General features: G+C 52.7%; 1 protein-coding gene across 5 annotated transcripts in view; it reads right to left on the bottom strand.

The window, feature by feature from the left end:
• Nucleotides 1-56: 56 nt before the first annotated feature.
• The window catches only part of SH2B3 (SH2B adaptor protein 3), a 45,999-nt gene continuing 26,837 nt past the window's right edge, over nt 57-19,218 (bottom strand). Inside the window, exons 1-7 of one of the 5 annotated variants that reach the window (XM_015152818.3) lie at nt 16,694-17,101; nt 4,782-4,883; nt 4,603-4,694; nt 4,416-4,510; nt 4,090-4,304; nt 3,822-3,993; nt 57-3,669 (exon numbers count right to left, since the gene is read on the bottom strand). In XM_015152818.3, coding sequence (XP_015008304.1) covers nt 3,374-3,669; nt 3,822-3,993; nt 4,090-4,304; nt 4,416-4,510; nt 4,603-4,694; nt 4,782-4,883; nt 16,694-16,819 — 1,098 coding nt within the window. In that variant the 5' untranslated portion in view covers nt 16,820-17,101 and the 3' untranslated portion in view covers nt 57-3,373. Of the gene's footprint in view, nt 3,670-3,821; nt 3,994-4,089; nt 4,305-4,415; nt 4,514-4,602; nt 4,695-4,781; nt 4,884-16,693; nt 17,102-19,218 lie in introns of those variants that run through there. The other 4 variants (XM_077955207.1, XM_077955208.1, XM_001108790.5 and 1 more) reach the window with 4 other exon arrangements.

Raw genomic sequence — 19,218 nt, 5'->3', positions numbered from 1 at the left:
GGGTTTTGTAGAGAGACCATGGTCTTAATTGAGCCTTTAAATATTGTGACAGCAAATCAAGATTCTGAAAACTTTTTAATTCACATATAGCAATTTGTACATTATAGCAAAATTTGCATTATTCAAGAATAAGTTACTTGTACAGTACATAAAACAATACATAAAAATTTGCCAAATACCTTCTGCCTATAATGATACAAGATGAATCCACTTTGTTATCACAATGTGCTGTATATTCTAACCAAATACAGGATGTCAGATGTGTCCTTGTTAATATACTCGCAAGTTCCTCTAGCTTGTGGGAGATGTTAGAGCTAACACATTTGCAGTAAGGGACTTAGCCCTGAATAGAAAGCATGAAGGAATCGCAGGCAACCCTCAGGGAAGAGTCCAAGGCCTTGACTTTAGGTTAAGAAACTGTTATGTAAAAATAGTGTTCTCTGGCCCAAGATTTTAATGATTGCTATTCCTTTTTCCTACGGTCCAGAAATGATCAAAGGCAGAAGATTTATACCAGATAAAGCCATATGGATTGCTGGTCTAAAATTCAAGGCAGGTTAGTTGACTTAATTCTTTGGTGCTGGTGACTGTTAGTTTGTAAAAGTTCAATAAAGTCAGATGAAGGAAGTGATGGTGCCGGGAGCTGTCAAGCTCTACTGGTGGGGTCTGTAATTTTAGAGCTAACTGGAGGGATCATGATGTCTACTGTCCAGTTTGGTGCTGAGCCATGGCTCTCGGTAGAAGTTGCTGGCTGGGGCCTGGTCGGGACTAGAAGGAGAGTGGTGGGATGTGCTGTGCCTATGGTGGGCTAGCTGCAGCCAGTGGGGTGCCTGCCCCACACTGCTGCCCACCCCTTCATCAGCTGGGTCTGCTCCCGCACAAAGAAAAGGCGTTGGCTTAGTGTCACTTCTTCCTAGGGCCATGAGAGTTTTTTGTCAGCATGTATTTGAGCTGTCCTGGTAACTCGGACGAGTTTAGAAAGGAAGCAGTCTGGAGGTGGGTGCTTTCCAAATCTCTGCCACGGAATCTGAAGTTGTACTTTGCAGCCTGTTAGAGCTGCCAAGTTTGCTCTACGTGGTGTGCCTCTTGGCACCACCTGAGAGATGTGTGTAGAGAGGCTGCTAAGAAATGAGTGCCCCTGGTGTGAAGACGTCATATCCCAGATGTTTAACTTCTGGCTGGAGGGAAGGAACTTAATTTGGTTCATTATCTACTGGGCATCTTTCCTGTGCGGAGGGGAGAACCAATGACTTTTGAGCTTTCTCCCTTAAAAAACTTCAGACTATTACTTACTCTTTTGGTTCACACTAGTTAGCATTCATTTTCCAGAGAAAGCTGCTTGACTTTGAGGAGATAAAGACAGGTGTCCTTAAAAATGGACTGCAAATCTGGATCAGTGTCAGGTCTGCTTTAGGGTCTATGAAATCACCCAGGAGTGTTGGTACTAAAGTGGTACAGACTGGGCATGGTGGCTCACGCCTGTAATCTCAGCACTTTGGGAGGCCAAGGTGGATGGATCACCTGAGGTCAAGCGTTTGAGACCAGCCTGGCCAACATGGCGAAACCCTGTCTCTACTAAAAATACAAAATTAGCCGAGCGTGGTGACTGGCGCTTGTAATCCCAGCTACTCAGGAGGCTGAGACAGAATTGCTTGAACCAGGAAGGTGGAGGTTGCAGTGAGCCAAGATCGCACCACTGCACTCCAGCTTGGTTGACAAGAGTGAAACTCCGTCTCAAAAAAAAAAAAAAAAAGAAAGAAAAACAGTGGTGCAGAGGGGTTTGTTTCCCCACCCTCTGAAAGACCCAAAGAAAATTCTAAAAGCAGAAATCTGACCTCTTGGAGTACAGAGACTAAGTAGAAGGAGCAGACCTAGCCCTCCTCCCAGGCAGGCAGTCCTGCGAGTTTTAGGCCAAGGTTTCATTTTAGCCTCTGATTGATGTATCTGTAAAGCTGATCTAAACTCCCAGTTTCCTAGAAGCCACAGCCATGAGCCTGGGGGTTGTACTGAATGGCTCTGTTGGCACCCAAGAGCAGCTGATTCCACTGTCACTGCCCCCTTGTTTCTGAGCCTCCAGACAAAGATTCTGGGAGGAGCCAGCCCGCCATGAATTGTATCACTTGTATAGATGGAGATTTGACTTCAGGACCTCCCTGGATGGTGGAGATTGTGTGCGCCCATGTGTGCATGGAGATACATTCTCAATCCAATGAAGCAGTAGCCAGCTGGAACAGAACACTGATTGTGGGCTATTAAAAGAGTTTCTCATTAGTTACGGCACCAGATTCCCAGCTTCCATTTTGGCTCAAAAAAGGAGCCCAAAACCCACTTGTGGGATAATTTAATAAGCCATTAGATGCTTGGAGGGCACCGAGCCAGCCTTGTTGTTGAAGGATTTACTAGAAAGGGCCCAGGAGTCCTCCTTCCTTTTTGGCTTGTTCTTCCCCCAACCCCAGTTAACTATCACTGTAAAGCTGCTGTAAACCAGAATCCAGTTTTTTGTTCGTAAGGCACCAGGGTAGAACTGTTCTTTGCCACCCTATTTCAGTAATTGCCTGAATTTCCCTGAAAGGGTGACATACTTCACTTCTTGACATTTAGGAAGGACAGTGGCCGCTCAGCAGCAGTGACTGTCCCGAGGATGCAGTAGACAAGTCAGCGTGCTGGCTCAGACTGTGAATTAGGTAGGGTTTGCATAGCTCTCTCCGACTACAAAAATTGCATGGGTGTTAGTTGAAACAGTGCACTGAAATAAGCAGTGGTTTAGTTTTGAACCTGAATCCTTTAAAGAAATTAGTCTGAGGTAAAATGTTTAAAATCATTTTTGACCTTCAGCTTGTCCCTCTGACAGAGCTTTTGTCCTAAAGCTGAGAGTAGAAGCAGGATTAGGTGTGGTCATCTGTGGCATGGACACAGTAGACCTGCCACATGGACTGACGGTAGATGGGAGAACCGCTTATTAGTGTTCTGGGCTTCCTGATGACCCCCACTTCCCGTAGAAAGTCTGTCATCTGCTGTGACAGTGTCAGTGAAAAAGAGAACAAGTTTCCACTGCCAGCTCTGGCCCTCACCCCAACTCCTTTCTCTAAGAGTAACAGGGACTGGGCATAGGGACCCCGGGCAGGAGCTAGCGGCATCCTCTAACAAGAACTACATCTGTAAACAATAAGGAGAAAGCCAGGTGATAGATGAAACTTACAGGAGGGCCCTTCAACAGGCCTAATAGAAGGGTCACGTCCAAACTGGCATGAGCAGTTAACAGTGTCCCTTAAATCTCTCTCTGGAAGGAAGGAAAGATCAATTACATTCACAAATTCACACTTCTGCCTGTGTTCCTCAAGGGCAGCTGTTGAGGCCTGGAATTCCTCTCTGGTCAGAGAGGTGTGTACTGATTGTCTATGGCCCGCAGGTGGCTCCGGGAGGATGAGTCCATTTCGTAGTCCGAGTCCCGGGCTCGATTCACAGGCTCAGGCTCCAGGTGCCGCAGGCTGTTGGCCAGTTCTTCGGGCGAAGGCACCAGGTGGAAGATCTGCTCAGGGGGTGAGGATCGCCCTGGGAGACCCTCTGGGCTGAGCCCCCGGGGACAGCCAGAAGAGCTAAGGTGGGGAAGGCCCAACTCTGAATCCCAGTGAGGAAGGGAGAAAGGGAACAGGACAGTGTTGCAGGAACCTAGGACAAGTGACCGAGAGAGACCACACCATCAGTCTTAAGGCAAGTGCTGACAGGACACAGAACAAGATCCCTGTACCCTGTACCTTGTCTGCAGCAAGCCTCTACCCAGTGTCAGCCACCCCCTTTAGCAAAGGGCAGTAGGGTCAGACCTGGTGGCTGGGAGACGACTACCACGTAGCTGGAAAGCCGGACGTCACAGGCAGCGCCACACTCGAGTGGAATGGGCGAGCGCTGGAAGTGGTGGAGCATGTCCACGACCGAGGGAAAGTGGAGGTGCTGCACACGGCACTGGCCCCGCTCGGTCAGCGACAGGCGCAGGTGCTGTGGGAGGAGAGGATGGTGGATTCGGGCTGTCCCTCTAGGACCCTGAACTCCAGTGGAGAGGAGTGGCACGGTCCTGCCTGCCCCGCCCCATACCTTGGCTATCCCCTGAAAGTTGAAAGTGAGCACGTATTCCCCACGCCGCGTCTCGCTCTGCCGCACCAGGAACACTCCATGAGCATCAGGGCCCTGCAGCTGAACCAGCTGAGCTGCTTTCACTCTGGAGATGGGGCCATGGAACCAGGGGTAGCAGGACAGGAAATGGTCTGTCTTCTGGCAGGCTGGGTCCAGCAGCCCCCCAGGAGAAGCACCTGTTAGATTAAGATGGGTGATGGTGGTCGCAGGGGACTGCCTTATGTCCTGAGCTGAGTCTGGGTTCCAGCATACCCAGAATACAATGGCCTAGCCATTGGTTTACTCACCTTGGTTAAGAGAATCTGTGCTGCCCCTTGGGGAGCTGGATGTGCTGGGCTCTAGGGCTGAGGGAATATGCATCTCTGCTTCTGTGCTCTCCAGCCTGCTGGAGAAGAGGCTGAGGTTAAGAATCTGGGCAGGTCAGGGGGTGATAGCAGCAAAGGTCGTGCCAGGGACGAGGGCCTGGGACCTCACCCTCGGCCTGTGCACTCCCGGAGCTCAGCCATCCATGAATTCAGCTGCTGCTCATCTCCCACCTCAAAGATGATGTCTGTCCGGTCCTTCACCTGGCAGGAAGGAAGGGAACAGGGTTGGGTCTGATGTATGTGTATGTATTTGTATTGCCCCAGGGTGTGAAAAGCCTTGTCACTCACCTTCAGCACAAAGGTGTAGAGGTTGTCAGGCATCTCAAGGCGTGTGCACCGCCGGACCTCCTGGATGCTGGAGCAAGCTGCTTGTAGCTTGGGCCTTGAACTCTACGAGACCAAGATGGGGTACTCAAAGCTTGTTCCTGATGCTTTTTTTTCCAGCCAGGCCTGAGTTTGTCTATAGTCTCCCCAGGAGTCCCCCTTTTAGAGAGAGTATCCATGGTGTTGCTGTGCAGGCTCTGAGCCTGTAGTGAGGTCCAGGGTGCCTTACCCTAGCCTCCTGAACACCATTCACACTGAGGTCCTAAGCAGCGTGTGCTGGCAGAAGGCCAGCCCCTTGGACCTCGACCTGGGGACATTTCCACTCTGCCATGTGTCTGACATCCGTTTCTCTTCCCACTGGTGAGCAAAGAGCTCCCTGCCCAGCCAGGTGATGCCAGCTGCTGACCCTCTCATCACACCAAGCCCAAAAGGGGCAGAGCCTAGCATGGCTAGCCCAAGTTACAGCCACTGTAAAACCACAAAATCTTGGCCCTGGACCTTCCCAGGACACCCGGCACATAGGGCTGCAGGGTGGCTAGGAGTTGGCCACTGTTCCTTTGCTGGCAGGAACTCTGCTCCCAGGTCTTGACTGACCCGGCAGATGCTTCCTGTGCTGGGCACTCTGCAGCCAAGGAGCCAGCTGCTTCCGGTTGGGAATCTGCTCAGGAGGGGGTTTGCCCCTCCCCTTCCTCTTGTGATAAGACTGAAAAGATGACCAAAAGAAGAAAAGGGGAGAAAGAGATGAAGTGAGGAATGGACAGAAGTGGTCCCACTGGTCCCCTTCCATTCAGGTGTTCCTGGAAAATACTATAGCCCCTAACAAACCAGGAGCAGGGGGATGGAAAGCAGAGGCAGGCCCAAAGGATGTTCCAGCAACCGTGGCTTCAGGTAATCCAACCTCCACCCAAGCCCAAAAGGGCACACCTTGGACTGGAGCTGCTAGTGCTATTAACCCCCAAAAGCTTAACCTTGCTTTAGACACAGAGGTAGCAGGTACCTCTGTTGGAAGGATCATGACCCAGTGGCCTGGCCACCTCCTTTATCCCTCTTCCCCACCTGCAGGGGAGTCAATGAACAGTGAGGTAAGAGGGCATCCTGGCAGGAGCAGGATGGCCACCTGGGCCCTCTCAGCAGGTCTCCTGGGAGCTCCCGGGCCTGCTCTGGTTGGCGGACACAACAGGCTGGAGGAGAGTAATGACTGCAGGAACGACCAACACTGGCCACAGCTTACTGCAGCCTCTCACTAGAAAGCTGCATGACTAGAACATTCCAACCTGAAGTGACCAGCACCAGCCAGGGCATTTTCACCTCCCACTCCCAGAGGTCCAGCAGCCAGGAAGGGGCAGGCAGAGTGAGGCCTTGCATGGCATCCACACGGGCACTGGACACAGTGCAGGGAGTGGGGCCTCTGTGCTCTTGCCCATTTTCACAGCTAGCCAGCCCTGCGGAGCCTTCATTTCCTGTCTGCAAGATGGGTAAGGTGCGAGTGGCCACTTCCTTCTGCTACTTTTCCAGTTGGCCCTGCCTGGCCTCCACCCTCCCCACTGGCTGCAGGCCTTAAGGATCACTGGCAGGATATAGGCCAGGCCTGGAGGGGAACGGGCCTGGTCTCCCTTTCAGTTCCGCTCCAGGCCTAGTCCCCAGTATCAGTGCTGAGATTAACCAGCAGAGCTGCCGGTTTCACTCTGACTCTGGCCCCTGCAAGCCAGCTCCACCCCCAGCAGCTGAGGAACTGCTGAGCAGGCAGGCAGTGGTGAAAAGAGGATTCCCGTCCTCACCCATAGCCAGCCTGGCTGCCACCTGCCTGCTGGCTGAGCACAACCCAGGGGTTCTTCCCCGACTCCCCACAGCAGTCCGTGAGAGCCGCCCAGGCCTAGAGCCACAATCTCAACCCAAGCCTGCCAAGTATCAGAGCCCGGGTCTACCACTGAGCTACCTGGCGGTATGGGTATCCTATGCCAGAGGCTCCAGCCAGGTTGCAACATGTGGGCACACGGGGGCAGGACAATCCCTGCTGCAGCCGAAACCTCAGCCTGCACAGCCCAGGCTCTGGACTCTGGCCACTGCAGGGAAGGACCACCAGATGCCCATCTGATTAAGCTATATGGGGGGATGGGTGATGGGGGAGCCAAGCTCAAGTCTGGGGGCTGTGTCAGCAGCTGTGGGGGATTGAGGTTCCCTTCTCTCATGTGCCCGCTATTCCACCTCCCTCAAAAGTCAAGCCAGGCCAGCAACAGCTGCTCCCTGGACCCAGCTTAGGCCATACTGTGGTTGGGTGATCACAGTGGCCAAATCATTTCAGGTATTTGTGGTTTGAACAGAATGTCACCCACCACATCCTGCAGCATCTATTTCTAGGGAGCAAGTCTTCTCCATTTCCAGCATCCAAATAGATGGCTTCTGTTTGTTACGGCCACTGTGGCTCCAGTGGAAATAATCCATTTCTTTCTTTGTTCTGGCTGCTAGGAAGTCTCAAAGTCAAAGATGCAGGCCAGCTGACACTACTCCAACAGTAGGACTTGTATTTATTTCAACAGCTAACTTTATCCCAGATGTTACAGTTCTTTTACCCTCTAGAGTTTTTTGGGTTTTTTTTTTTTTTTTGAGACAGAGTCTCAAGACTCTGTTGCCCAGGCTGGAATGCAGTGGCGTGATCTCGGCTCACTGCAACCTCCACCTCCTGAGTTCAAGCGATTCTCTTGCCTCAGCCTCCGGAGTAGCTGGGATTACAGGCGCCTGTCACCACACCCAGCTAATTTTTGTATTTTTAGTAGAGATGGGGTTTCACCATGTTGGTTGGCCAGGTTAGTCTCGAACTCCTGACATCAGGTGATCCGTCCACCTTGGCCTCCCAAAGTGCTGGGATTTCAGGTGTGAGCCACCACGCCAGGCCCTGCCCTCTAAGTTTTAAGATTCAGCCCTGACCCTGCCACTTCCTATGCAACCCTGAACAAGGGGTTCGGCTCTCCATTCCTTAGTTGTCATCTGTTAAGTCAGAGCTCATTTTTTCACAAGGTGAGCTAACACAAGCGAAAGGCCTGACTCGCACAGCTGTTAACAGGCCGGTGAGTAAAGCCTGCTTGGGTCCCACTACAGTACTGACAGCATGACAGTCCCCTCCGAGTGGCCCAGCCACTGGGTACACACCCAGCTTCTCTCAGCCTTACAGAACTATTGCTCCATTTTGTCACATGCTCCCTTACCATCCTGCAATAAATTCCACATAATATAACCAACCTATTACCCTAACTAATCACAAGACAGGGACAACAAAGGAATGTCACTTAGCCAAAATAAAATGTGCTTCAGTGCGACTGCAGACAACACGACCAACTACTCGGCTGCTTCTGAGTTGTGAAAAGAAGGCCAAGAACATAAGGGAGCCAAAGGGTGGGGGAGCCAGGAAAGCCAGCCAGGTTCCAGATCCACCCAGGGCCTACATGGAAATGCAGTCCCAGGCTCCCTTCAGACGGCCCTGTGCAATGATCAGTCCCCCTGCAAAGGTCTCTGAGCCACAGTCCCCTCATCTGAGAAGTGGAGATGAAACACCAGCCTCATGAGGGCACGCAGCTCTCCCTGACTCCCGCCTACCTGAGGATCCCTCTTTCTCCCACCTGGCTGGCCAGCCCACCCGGAGGGAATGTGACGGGCTGGAGGCAACGGACCCTTCTTCTCTAGGCCTTACTCACTTGCCCTCATGCTGTCACCTGGAAACTGTCTTGCTACCTACTGCCCCTTCCTGTGTGCTGAGGGACAGGGGACCTGCCTTGGCACAAACATTTATAGGGCCAGGATGGTCCTCCTAGAGTCTTCCGAGGTACTGGGCCACACCCCCACCCTGCCAGGTCCTCACAACCACCTTGAGTGGGGTCTGTTACTGGTCTTTCCCTCAGGCATTCAGCAGAGCGACTGGCCAGGCCCTCATGGAGCTTCCACCCTAGCAAGGGCTGAGACAGGCAAATGGGGGCAGGGCAGGGTTGCACACACCAGTCAAAGGCCAGAGCCCTGGTGGCATGACCATACCTGCGTGGAGAGCAAGGCTGATGGCACGGCCTCTGGTGAGATAGCAGGAAGAGGCACAGGTGAGGCTGCCACAGAAGCCACCATTGGGCTTCAGGGCTGTAGGAATCAGCTTGAGCTTTTTCTAAGGTCAGGAAGCTCATAACAGGAGCAGGCCTGCTGGCTGGCCCCCTCCTCCTGGGATGCTAGAGGGCAGGACACAGGACAGCATCTGACACATCCCAGCAGCAAGGGCCAGGCCCAGACCAGCGTTGGGGAGAGACCGCCTTCCCCTGGGAACCCCCAGGCCACACTAGCTCCCTGGTGGTCCTATCTCCCCCAGGGCCTTTGAGTCCACGTTCATCTGTGTACAGCAGCAGTGGGACAGGCCTCAGTCAACCCTCCAGCACCAGCCACGCCTCTGCCACACCCATGCCCTCAAGGAGGCATCTGGCAGCCTGGGCCTAGCTCTGCCACTCACTACCTTTGAAACCTTGGGCAGGACATTAACTGGAGGTTCAGTTTGCTTTCAGTAATAGGGGGCCTGTAAGCAGGTCCTGTTGACCTTCTTACTGGAGGAGGAGGAGAAGAGGGTCTGAAAAGGCGCAGAGCGAATTCCAGATTCTGTCCTGGATGGCTGAATCCCTCACCCCAGCTCAGAACCTGAAGTGGATGCTGCCAGGATGGATGAATGAATGAGCATTATTATGGAAAATACTTAATCCAAGCTTACTGTCTGGTATCAAAAAGTTAACCTACTTGGGAAGCTGAGGCAGGAGAACCACTTGAACCTGGGAGACAGAGGTTGCAGTGAGCCGAGATCACGCCACTGTACTCTAGACTGGTCGACAGAGTGAGACCCTGTCTTAAAAAAAAACAAAAGATGCCTTGCCTCCTTCCAAAAATGATTTTAGTCAGGTTAGAGACACCCAGAAAGAGCCGGGAGGGAGACAGCTGCTATAAGACAAGACGAGTCCCTCTTGCCACAGACTTGTCTCTGAGCTTCCTGGCAGCCAATGCAAAGAAGGATTACTCCGAGAAAGGACAGTCATTTTTGGACAGAGAATGCTGCTGCTTAGCTCCATTAAAGACTGAGAAGTCCTGCAGCAGAGAAACCTATTGAACCCATACGTTACCCAAACTTTGACCTCTTTCATAGACCTTATTACCATCCCAAGGTAATAAGGGATTTAGGTGAGGAAGGTCCTCACCTTGCAAACTCTCTAAACATGGTGCCTCTCAGCCATCCTCTGGGCAGCATCAAGACTGAGCCTAGTTGCTAAAAGCCACCCAGTATCCTGCCCAGAAATACGTCAGGGCTGCAGAACCACCATGCAGCAATTCCACCACCCTGAGGTTTGGGACAGTCAGTCCTGCGCTTGAGTCCCAACTCTGCCTTCTCTTCCATAGATAAGTGACTTACCTCTCCTAGCCTCAGTCTCCAGTGTTTTTTTGTTTGTTTGTTTGTTTGTTTGTTTTTAAGAGATAGGGTCTTGCTCTGTGGCCCAGGCTGACTCACTGCAGCCTCAAACTCCTGGGGGCTCAGGTGAGCCTCCTGCCTTGGCCTCTTAGGTAGCTGGGATTACAGACACATGCCACCACACGTGGCTGATTATTTTTTTGGAGAGAGAGAGAGGATCTCGCTATGTTGTCCAGGCTGGTCTCAAACTCCTGGCTCAAGTGATCCTTCTGCCTCGGCCTCCCAAAGTGAGTCTCCATGCATATGTGTGTGTGTGTTTTGTTTTTGAGGCAGGGTCCCTCTCTGGTGTGTGTGTTTGTGTGTGTGTGTGGGGGTGTGTGTGTGTGTGTGTGTGTGTGATTTTTGAGGCAGGGTCCCTCTCTGTTGCCCAGGCTAGAGTATAGTGGCGCATACTGGCTCACTGCAGCCTTGATCTCCTGGGCTCAAGCAAGAATCTGCATTTTCTAAGGTGGGATAATAATGCCACTAACCTCCCCTGAGAATATGAGCATAGTGTGTGCAAAAGAGTTCCCGGGGGGTATGGAAGGCTGTCAGGGGGATGGTAGGGCAGGGAGGAGCACAGGGCCTTAGGAGCTCAGCCTTAGGAGAGACTTGGGAGCAAGAAGGCCCCTCCCTGCGCAGCCCTGAGTTGTCACTGCCCTGCTCCCATGCACCAGAGGCTCAAGAAGGCCTCCCTCCTCCTTTTTCATCTTTGGGTCTTGGCCAGGCACAGAGTAAGGGGCAATAGTGTTTGCTGAATATTCTACAAAGTGGAGATGGTGGAGGAGAAGGCATTGGAGGTTAAGGGAATAGCAAGAGCCAACACCCGGAGGGCAGAAGGCACAGCCCCAGGCTAGAAGACAGCAGGGGCTTGACTGTGGCTGGAAATGACGCTCACAGATCCCACATCGCCCTTTAGTGAGCATCTGATGTGTGCCGGGCATTGGAACCTGGGTGACCCGCCAGCAGTTTCCAGATTGTGGAATTCACAGGCTGGCAACATTTCAAGTTTTCCAAGAGGAAGTCACAGAAATGAGTATCACACCATCAAGGAAAGGACACCACGAAACCAAGTAGGAAGGTCATGGTTCCAGAGCAAAGGACAATCCTGGGCATCATGGTCAGTGAGATTTACGAAGGAAAAGCCTCACAACCCTGCCCCAGGCCATCTCTGTGCGAGCAGTGTGTGTGAGCCTCACGTGGCCCTCCTGTGCCTTCACCCACTTCAGAGATGAGAAGGCTCAGAGACCTTCAAGGGGGAGTGAACACAGCACAGGATGCTTCTATGACCTGCTGGCACATGACATCTGGAAGGGAACCTGGAATCTGCATTTTAACATGGGTGGCTTCTGAGCTGGCTGGGGTCTGAAGGAGAAGGAGGTCAAGAGAACTGGGCAGGGAGGCCTCTGTCCCCCATTTTCCCCCAGATGACAGGGAGCCACAGAAGACTTGCAGGAGGGGAGGCAGGACCCATCTCTCAAAGGCAGAAAGTGGTGGATGCTGGGAGCCGAGCAGCCAGGATTCCAGTCCCAGACAACCACTGGGGGAAAAGGGTATTCACAAGGACTCCCAGTGAGGAGAGAGGAACCAGGCTAGAAAACAGTGTGACACCTGGGCCCCCTGGGAGTTGGACAGCATCAAAAACGCATCAGTCCCATCAGACTATGCCCAAGTCTGTCCAGAATTAGCTATTTCCACCTGCAGCACACTGTTCCAGCCTCCCCGCCTCTGCTCAAAACTCCCCTGCGGCTACAGGAGGCTGAAGCAGCAAGGTCAAGGCTGCCGTGAAGTATGATGGTGCCACTGCACTCCAGCCTGGACAACAGAGCAAAATCCCATCTCAAAAAACTCCTGGCCAGGCGCAATGGCTCACGCTTGTAATCCCAACACTTTGGGAGGCCGAGGCGGGCAGATCACAAGGTCAGGAGTTCAAGACCAGCCTGGCCAATATGGTGAAATGCTGTCTCTATTAAAAATACAAAAATTAGGCCAGGTGCTGTGGCTCACGCCTGTAATCCCAGTACTTTGGAAGGCCGAGGCAGGCCGATCACCTGAGGTCAGGAGTTATACACCAGCCTGACCAACATGGAGAAACTCTGTGTCTACTAAAAATACAAAATTAGTCAGGTGTGGTGGCACATGCCTGTAATCCCAGCTGCTTGGGAGGCTGAGGCAGGAGAATCGCTTGAACCCAGGAGGCAGAGGTTGCGGTGAGCCGAGATCATGCCATTGCCCTCCAGCCTGGGCAACAAATGCGAAACTCCATCTCGAAGAAAAAAATATATATACAAAAATTAGTCGGGCATGGTGGCAGGTGCCTGTAGTCCCAGCTACTTGGGAGGCTGAGGCAGGAGAATCACTTGAACCCGGGAGGCAGAGGTTGCTGTGAGCCAAGATCGCACCACTGCACTGCACTGCAGCCTGGGCAACAGAGCAAGACTGTCTCAAAAAAGAAAAAAACAAACTCCCCTGTGGTCCCCATCTGAGAGACCCCTGTTACCTCCTCAGCCTCTTGGGCCTCCCTCCCTCGCTCTGATCCAGCCACACTGGCCTCCACTCTTCTTCAGTGTACCAAGGGTGCTCAGGGCCTGTGCATCTGCTGTGCCCTCAGAGAGGCAACTCCCCCCACAGCTTCACAAATATGACTGCTGCTCAAAGTGTCATCTCCTCAGGGAGGCCCTCACTGACCACAGTATCTAAATCCCCAGTCACAGAAGCCCCTTAACTTCCTTCCCTGTCTGTTGTCCTATGAGCTAGTCTTGCACATTCCTTGATGCAGGTCTCTACCGTGACTTGGCTTTGCTCACATGGTGTCCTTGGCCACAAGCCAGTGCCTGCTAGGTGGTGGGTGCTCAACATTAATCATAGGCCTTTTGCTGGCCAAGCATCCTTTGTGCTGGGTAATGGGGGGCATAGGGGATGATGGCCCCTACTGCCATCCCCCACTCCAGCCAGTGAAGACCATGAGTGATAGGGATGCTACAAGCCAGTGCTATCAGGGCTGGGGTGGGCCTCCCAGGACCCCTCCAGCTGGCCGGGGAAGAAGGCAGGCTGAAAGGCAGGTGCAGGTGTGTCAGCCCCCTGACCTCCCTGCAAGGGCACCATCAGGAGCCCCCATACTGCAGACTCTGGGAGGCTAAATCACGCAGTACCCCAGCCACAGGGAAGAGCCAAGTGGAGCCAGGGCTCCAACCCTCATCTGCCCACCTCCAGCCCCAACACCCCCAACACCTGGTCTCCCTCCAGCCGCCTTCCCACCCACACCTTCTCCCGCCGCCCAGCCCCTGCATTTGTGATGCTCTGTCTGACCCAAACTGCATGTCCCAGCAGAGAAAACCTCCCCTCCTCCAGGGAGCCTTCCCTGGCCACTAAGTCATGGTTAGTGCAATTCCTGTGCCTCTCCCTCAGCACTGAGCTTATCGGACCGGCCACGGTTTCCTGATGACGCAGCTGCCTCCACCATCTGACTGCGAGAGTCCGTCTCAGGGTTAGAGTGGGCACCAAACCTTGCTCCCAGCTGAGGCCCAGCCCTGGGGCAGGCCCAGAGGAGGTACTTGGAGGGTTTGCCAGGTGGGTGGATGGATGAGCACTTGAGTAGGTACCTGGCACCCCCAAGCTCTCAAGTGCCTGGGAAGCAGAGGGAGGTATGGGGTGTGACGGGTGATCTCAGCCCCCTTTTCCCCAGCTCCTTGGGGGGCAAACTGAAGGCAGTGAGCCAGTTCCAGCGACTGAATCAGTGTGAGAACTATAGGCCACAGAGCGCTTCTCTGCTATGCCCCCAGCAGGACCCCAAGCCCGGCCCCTCCTTCATAGACCCTTCAAATGCTGGACCCCAATCAAATCACTTTGGCCCGCTGGGTTTCAGTTTCCTCACCTGTAAAATGGAGATGATAATGGAACCCAGTCCTTGGATGTGTGCAAGTGGAGCCTGCTTGCTGCCCTCAACATCCAGTGGGCCCAGTCCACAGGGCAGCGGCTTGTAGACCCCCACCTCCCTGTTCATTATGGGCCAGATCCCCCTTGGTCTGCACCCTGCTGCCTCAGGCCCCCTCTCCCCACAGGGGAGGAGGAAAGAGAAGGGAGAAGCTTCCAGAAAAGCCACATGGGTCAAGTCAGCTTTCCCCCTTTCCTGGCAAGAGCCCCTGGTACCAGAAAGAGAAACCTCCCCTGCTTCCCAGACATCTGAGGGCTTTGGGGGTCCCAGGCCCCCACCCAAGTGCTCATCCATCCATCACTCAGCAAATCCTCCAAGCATCTCCTCTGGGCCCAACCCAACCCTGAGAGGAATTCTCCCAGTCAGATGGTGGAGGCAGACACAGACACAGTGAGTGTGACACCCCCAAATACAGAAGCCCTGTTGAGAGTCAGATCCCCCCTCCAGGCAGGTGGCACCCCAGCTCACACTGAGTGAGTGTGGTGTGGGCAACAGGACACACACCAGCCTGCTTTTCGTGTGTGTGTGTGTGTGTGTCGGGAGGGGGACGGGGGGAGTGATTAGCCTGGGATGTGTGTGTGTATGTGTGTGTGTGTGTGTGTGTCGGGAGGGGGACGGGGGGAGTGATTAGCCAGGGATGCTGGGACAGACAGGACTTGACCTGTCTAAAACCCCACCCAGAGTGAATTCCCCCTCAGTTCCCATCACGGTCTTTCTGCATAGAATCATAGGGACACAGACACAAAGACCCCTCTCAGAGAGACAGCGACCACCCCCCCCAACCCCAACACAGAATCATGATGGCAAGGACACAGAGCCCCTTTCAGAAGCTAGAGTGGCCTCCCTACAGCGACAGACACCCAGAGGAAGACCTTCATGCAGGGAAAGACAGCCCGCACCACACCTGCTTCCAGACCAGCCCAGAGTCCCCAGCAGCGACATGGTCCCCTCCTCAGATGTGGGTGCCGACTCCACCAGGTGGTCAAGGGTGGAGGGGCCAGTTACACATGGCCCCTGCAGCCTGCTGTGAGGATGGCGGGACACTTCCGCTCTTGGGTCTGCCATGGTGGGGCTATGCACAAGGCCTGGGAGCAGTGGCTTATGAGGGATGATGCCTGGAAAGCCCTACACTCCCCGCCCCGCAGTGGGCCCCTTTCCCATGGCTCATCCCAGTACATGGACAGGAAGTCCAGGCCCCATCCAGCCCACTTGGGAGGAATGTCCTGGGATGGGCCTTGCAGGAGGCAGGATGGAAGGAGGGGAGCCACACTCCCAGGGCCTTTTCCCTCCACACCTTCACTCAAGCTGTACCCTCCGCACAGGGCACCATTCTGGCCAAACCGCTGGACTTTCAAGTGCCAAATAAGGACAAATAACTCTCAGGCACCGGGAGCTGCGCTACAGTGACAGCCAGCGGGCCAGCACACGGCACAGGGCATGCAGCGGCTTCCATCCACCCGCCCTGTCCCCAGCAGGCCTGAGCCACTTCTGAGGACAGGATGGCATCTCTGGGCAGCACTCAGCTCCATACACAGCAGAGCCACCAGACCCCACTCCAGGCCTGGTCCCAGTGCACCTCCCCAGCTGCATGCCAGCTGCCATCAGCCCATACCTCGCACGACCACATCCTGCTCCCAGCTGTCCCCGTAGGAATCCTTCCTGCCCCCACTGTGGCCAGTCTGGCTAAGCCCAGCACCCCTGCCCTTGGCCACACCTTTTTCAGGTGATGCCTTCTGCTCCTGGCCACCACAAGGCCATGGATGCCCCAAATTACGAGTGCCAGGCTGTGCTGGCCTCCAGACAGAAGGGAGAGCAAGCAGCTTCCTTGGCAGGGAGGGGGCGAACCGGGCTCCCTGCAGTGGGTGGGGGTTGTTCACGCCTGTAATGAGCACTTTGGGAGGTCAAGATGGGAAGATCACTTGAGGTCAGGAGTTCGAGACCAGCCTGGCCAACACAGTGAAACCCTGTCTCTACTAAAAACTCAAAAATTAGCCAGGCGTGGTGGCGCATGTGCAGTCCCAGCTACTTAGGAGGCTGAGGCACGGGAATCACCTGAACCTGGGCGGCGGAAGTTGCAGTGAGCCGAGATTGTGCTGCTGCACTCCAGCCTGGGCTACTTCAAGACGCCCTCTCAAAAACAAAAACCACCAGTGAGGACCGCAGCCAGGCCCCGCATCTGTGATGATCACTGACAGTATCATGAGGCCCCAGGGCTGGGTCTGTTGTAGCACACACCAGCGGGGCCAGGTCCCCAAGCTTGAATGGGGCACTGATGGCCCAGCCCCCTGCCACAAAGCCAGGACCAGCTCGGGGAAGCCCCGGCCAAGCATATGCTCTATGCCGGGTGTGGGTGGAAAAAGATGTGGTTAAGAAACAACAAAAAACCTCTGTCGCCCATCTCTGGTGGGGGGAGTGCACCAGAGGAGAGGGGACTCGTCACCACCAAGATCCCCAAAGCCCCAGACGACGGTAGCGACTGCCTGCCTTCGAAGAACGATGATTCAGAAGAAGAGGTGAGAGCAAGGGCTTCTGGGGCGGAGGGGCTCCCAGCCAGCTGGCACAGCCAGGCCACGTCCTCCTCCAGCCACGGCACAGCACCAGGAATCCCATGTCCTTCTGAGCTCTACCTGGTATAGACTCTCATTACTATCATTTTAGCTCCTATTTACTGAGCGCTTACCATGTTAACAGGCCTTGACACACAGCTTCTCACTGACATCACAAAACAACAGGAAATCACACCAGCCACACATAACAAAAGCCAGCTGGATTAAATAATTAAAAGTGAAAAAGGAAACCAAGACAGAACTAGAATAAAACCTAAGTAATTATTTATCTGATCCTGGGTGGGGAAAGGCCTTTTTAAGGTTTAAAAAAAAAAAAAAAAAAAGAATAAAACCATAAAGGAAAAGATCACTGGATTTTACTGCCTGGAACTTGCAAACCCCCATAGGTCAAGAAATGCAGGAACAAAATTGAGAAGTCAAATTGGAAACCAGGGAAATGTTTGCAACACGGGACAGAGCTAATATCCATGCCACGTAGTGTTCACAAATCAAGAAAAAAGCAGGCAGTGCAGGAGACAAACATGCTGAGTAAATAGTCTGATGAATCACAAGAAATGTGTATGACCAAGGAACAGAAGAGAAACAGTCGAACTCCACGGGGACAGAAAGATCAATGGTTGCCAGGGGCTGCAGGCAGGGCATTTTGGGACTGACTGCTCCGAGTTTTTTTTCTAGGGTGATAGAAACGTTCTGGATTAGATAGTGGTGATCATTGCACAATTGTTTAAATATACTAAAAGCCAATGCATTGTACACTTTAAACAAGTGAATTTTATGGTATATGAATATCTCAACTTTTAACAAAGAGAAATGGTCATACTTAGGATAAGATAACCACTTTTCATCCAGAAGGTGGCAAAGGTTTTTAAAGTAATACTCAGTGCTGGCACCACTGGTGACGAGAAGATATATGGGTATAACCTTTCTGGAAGCCTACTCGAAAATAATGTATCAAAAGAACAAGAAATGGCCATTAGGCAGATGAAAAGATGCTCAAAACCATTTTCCATTGGGGAGATGCAAATCAAAACCACACTGAGGCTAACCCCAGTAGCTCACACCTGTAATCCCAGCATTTTGGGAGGCTGAGGTGGGAGGATTGCGTGAGTCCAGGTGTTCGAGATCAGCCTGGGAAATATGGTGAAACCCCAGCTCTTCAAAAAACAAAAGCAAAACAAAACAAAAAACCACATCAGCGTAGTGTAGTGAAAAACAAAAATGAGCTGAGTGTGGTGGTGTGTGCCTATAATCCTAGCTACTCAAGAGGCTGAGGTGGGAGGATCACTTGAGCCCAAGAGTTTGAGGCTGCAGTGAGCTGAGATAGTGCCGCTGCACTCCAGCCTGTGTGACAGAACAAGACCCCATTTAATAAAAAAACAAACAAAAAAACACCACACTGAGCTATTACTTCACACCCTTTAAGATGGCTAGGATGGCTATAATCAAGAAGACAGACAACAACAAATGTTAGCAAGGACGTGGAGAAATTGGAGTCCTCATGAAATGATGATGGGAATATAAAATGGTGCAGCTGCTTCAGAAAACAGGTTGGCAGTCATATATTTTTTTTTTTTTTTTGAGACGGAGTCTCGCTCTGTCGCCCAGGCTGGAGTGCAGTGGCGCGATCTCGGCTCACTGCAAGCTCCACCTCCCGGGTTTACGCCATTCTCCTGCCTCAGCCTCCCGAGTAGCTGGGACTACAGGCGCCCGCCACCTCACCCGGCTAGTTTTTTGTATTTTTTAGTAGAGACGGGGTTTCACCGTGTTAGCCAGGATGGTCTCGATCTCCTGACCTTGTGATCCACCCGTCTCGGCCTCCCAAAGTGCTGGGATTACAGGCTTGAGCCACCGCGCCCGGCCGGCAGTCATATTTTATATATAGTCATATTTATTGTATGTATATATATACACACACACACACACACACACATATATATATATATATATATATTTTTTTTTTTTTTTTTGAGTCAGAGTCTCATTGCAGCCCAGGCTGGAGTGCAATGGCACAATCTTGGCTCGCTGCAGCCTCCGCCTCCTGGGTTCAAGTGATTATTCTGCCTCAGCCTCTAAGTAACTGGGATTAAAGGCATCCACCACCACGCCCCGCTAATTTTTGTATTTGTAGTAGAGACAGGGTTTCACCATGTTGGCCAGGCTGGTCTCGAACTCCTGACATCAAGTGATTCACCTACCTTAGCCTCCCAAAGTGCTGGGATTACCGGTGTGAGCCACCCCGCCCAGCCCAATGTAATTAAACAATAGAATTACTATATGCCCCAGCAATTCCACTCCCAAGAGAAATGAAAACACAGATCCATACAAAAACTTGTCCGCAAATGTTCATAGCAGCATTATTCATAACAGCCAGAAAGTGGAGATAACCTGATGTCTATCAGGTGATAAATAAGCAAAATGTGGCAAGTCCATACAATGGAGTAT

The sequence above is a fragment of the Macaca mulatta genome, chromosome 11 (assembly GCF_049350105.2).
Source record: "Macaca mulatta isolate MMU2019108-1 chromosome 11, T2T-MMU8v2.0, whole genome shotgun sequence".
Taxonomy (NCBI): Eukaryota; Metazoa; Chordata; class Mammalia; order Primates; family Cercopithecidae; genus Macaca; species Macaca mulatta.
This window is presented reverse-complemented; position numbering and strand designations above follow the sequence as displayed.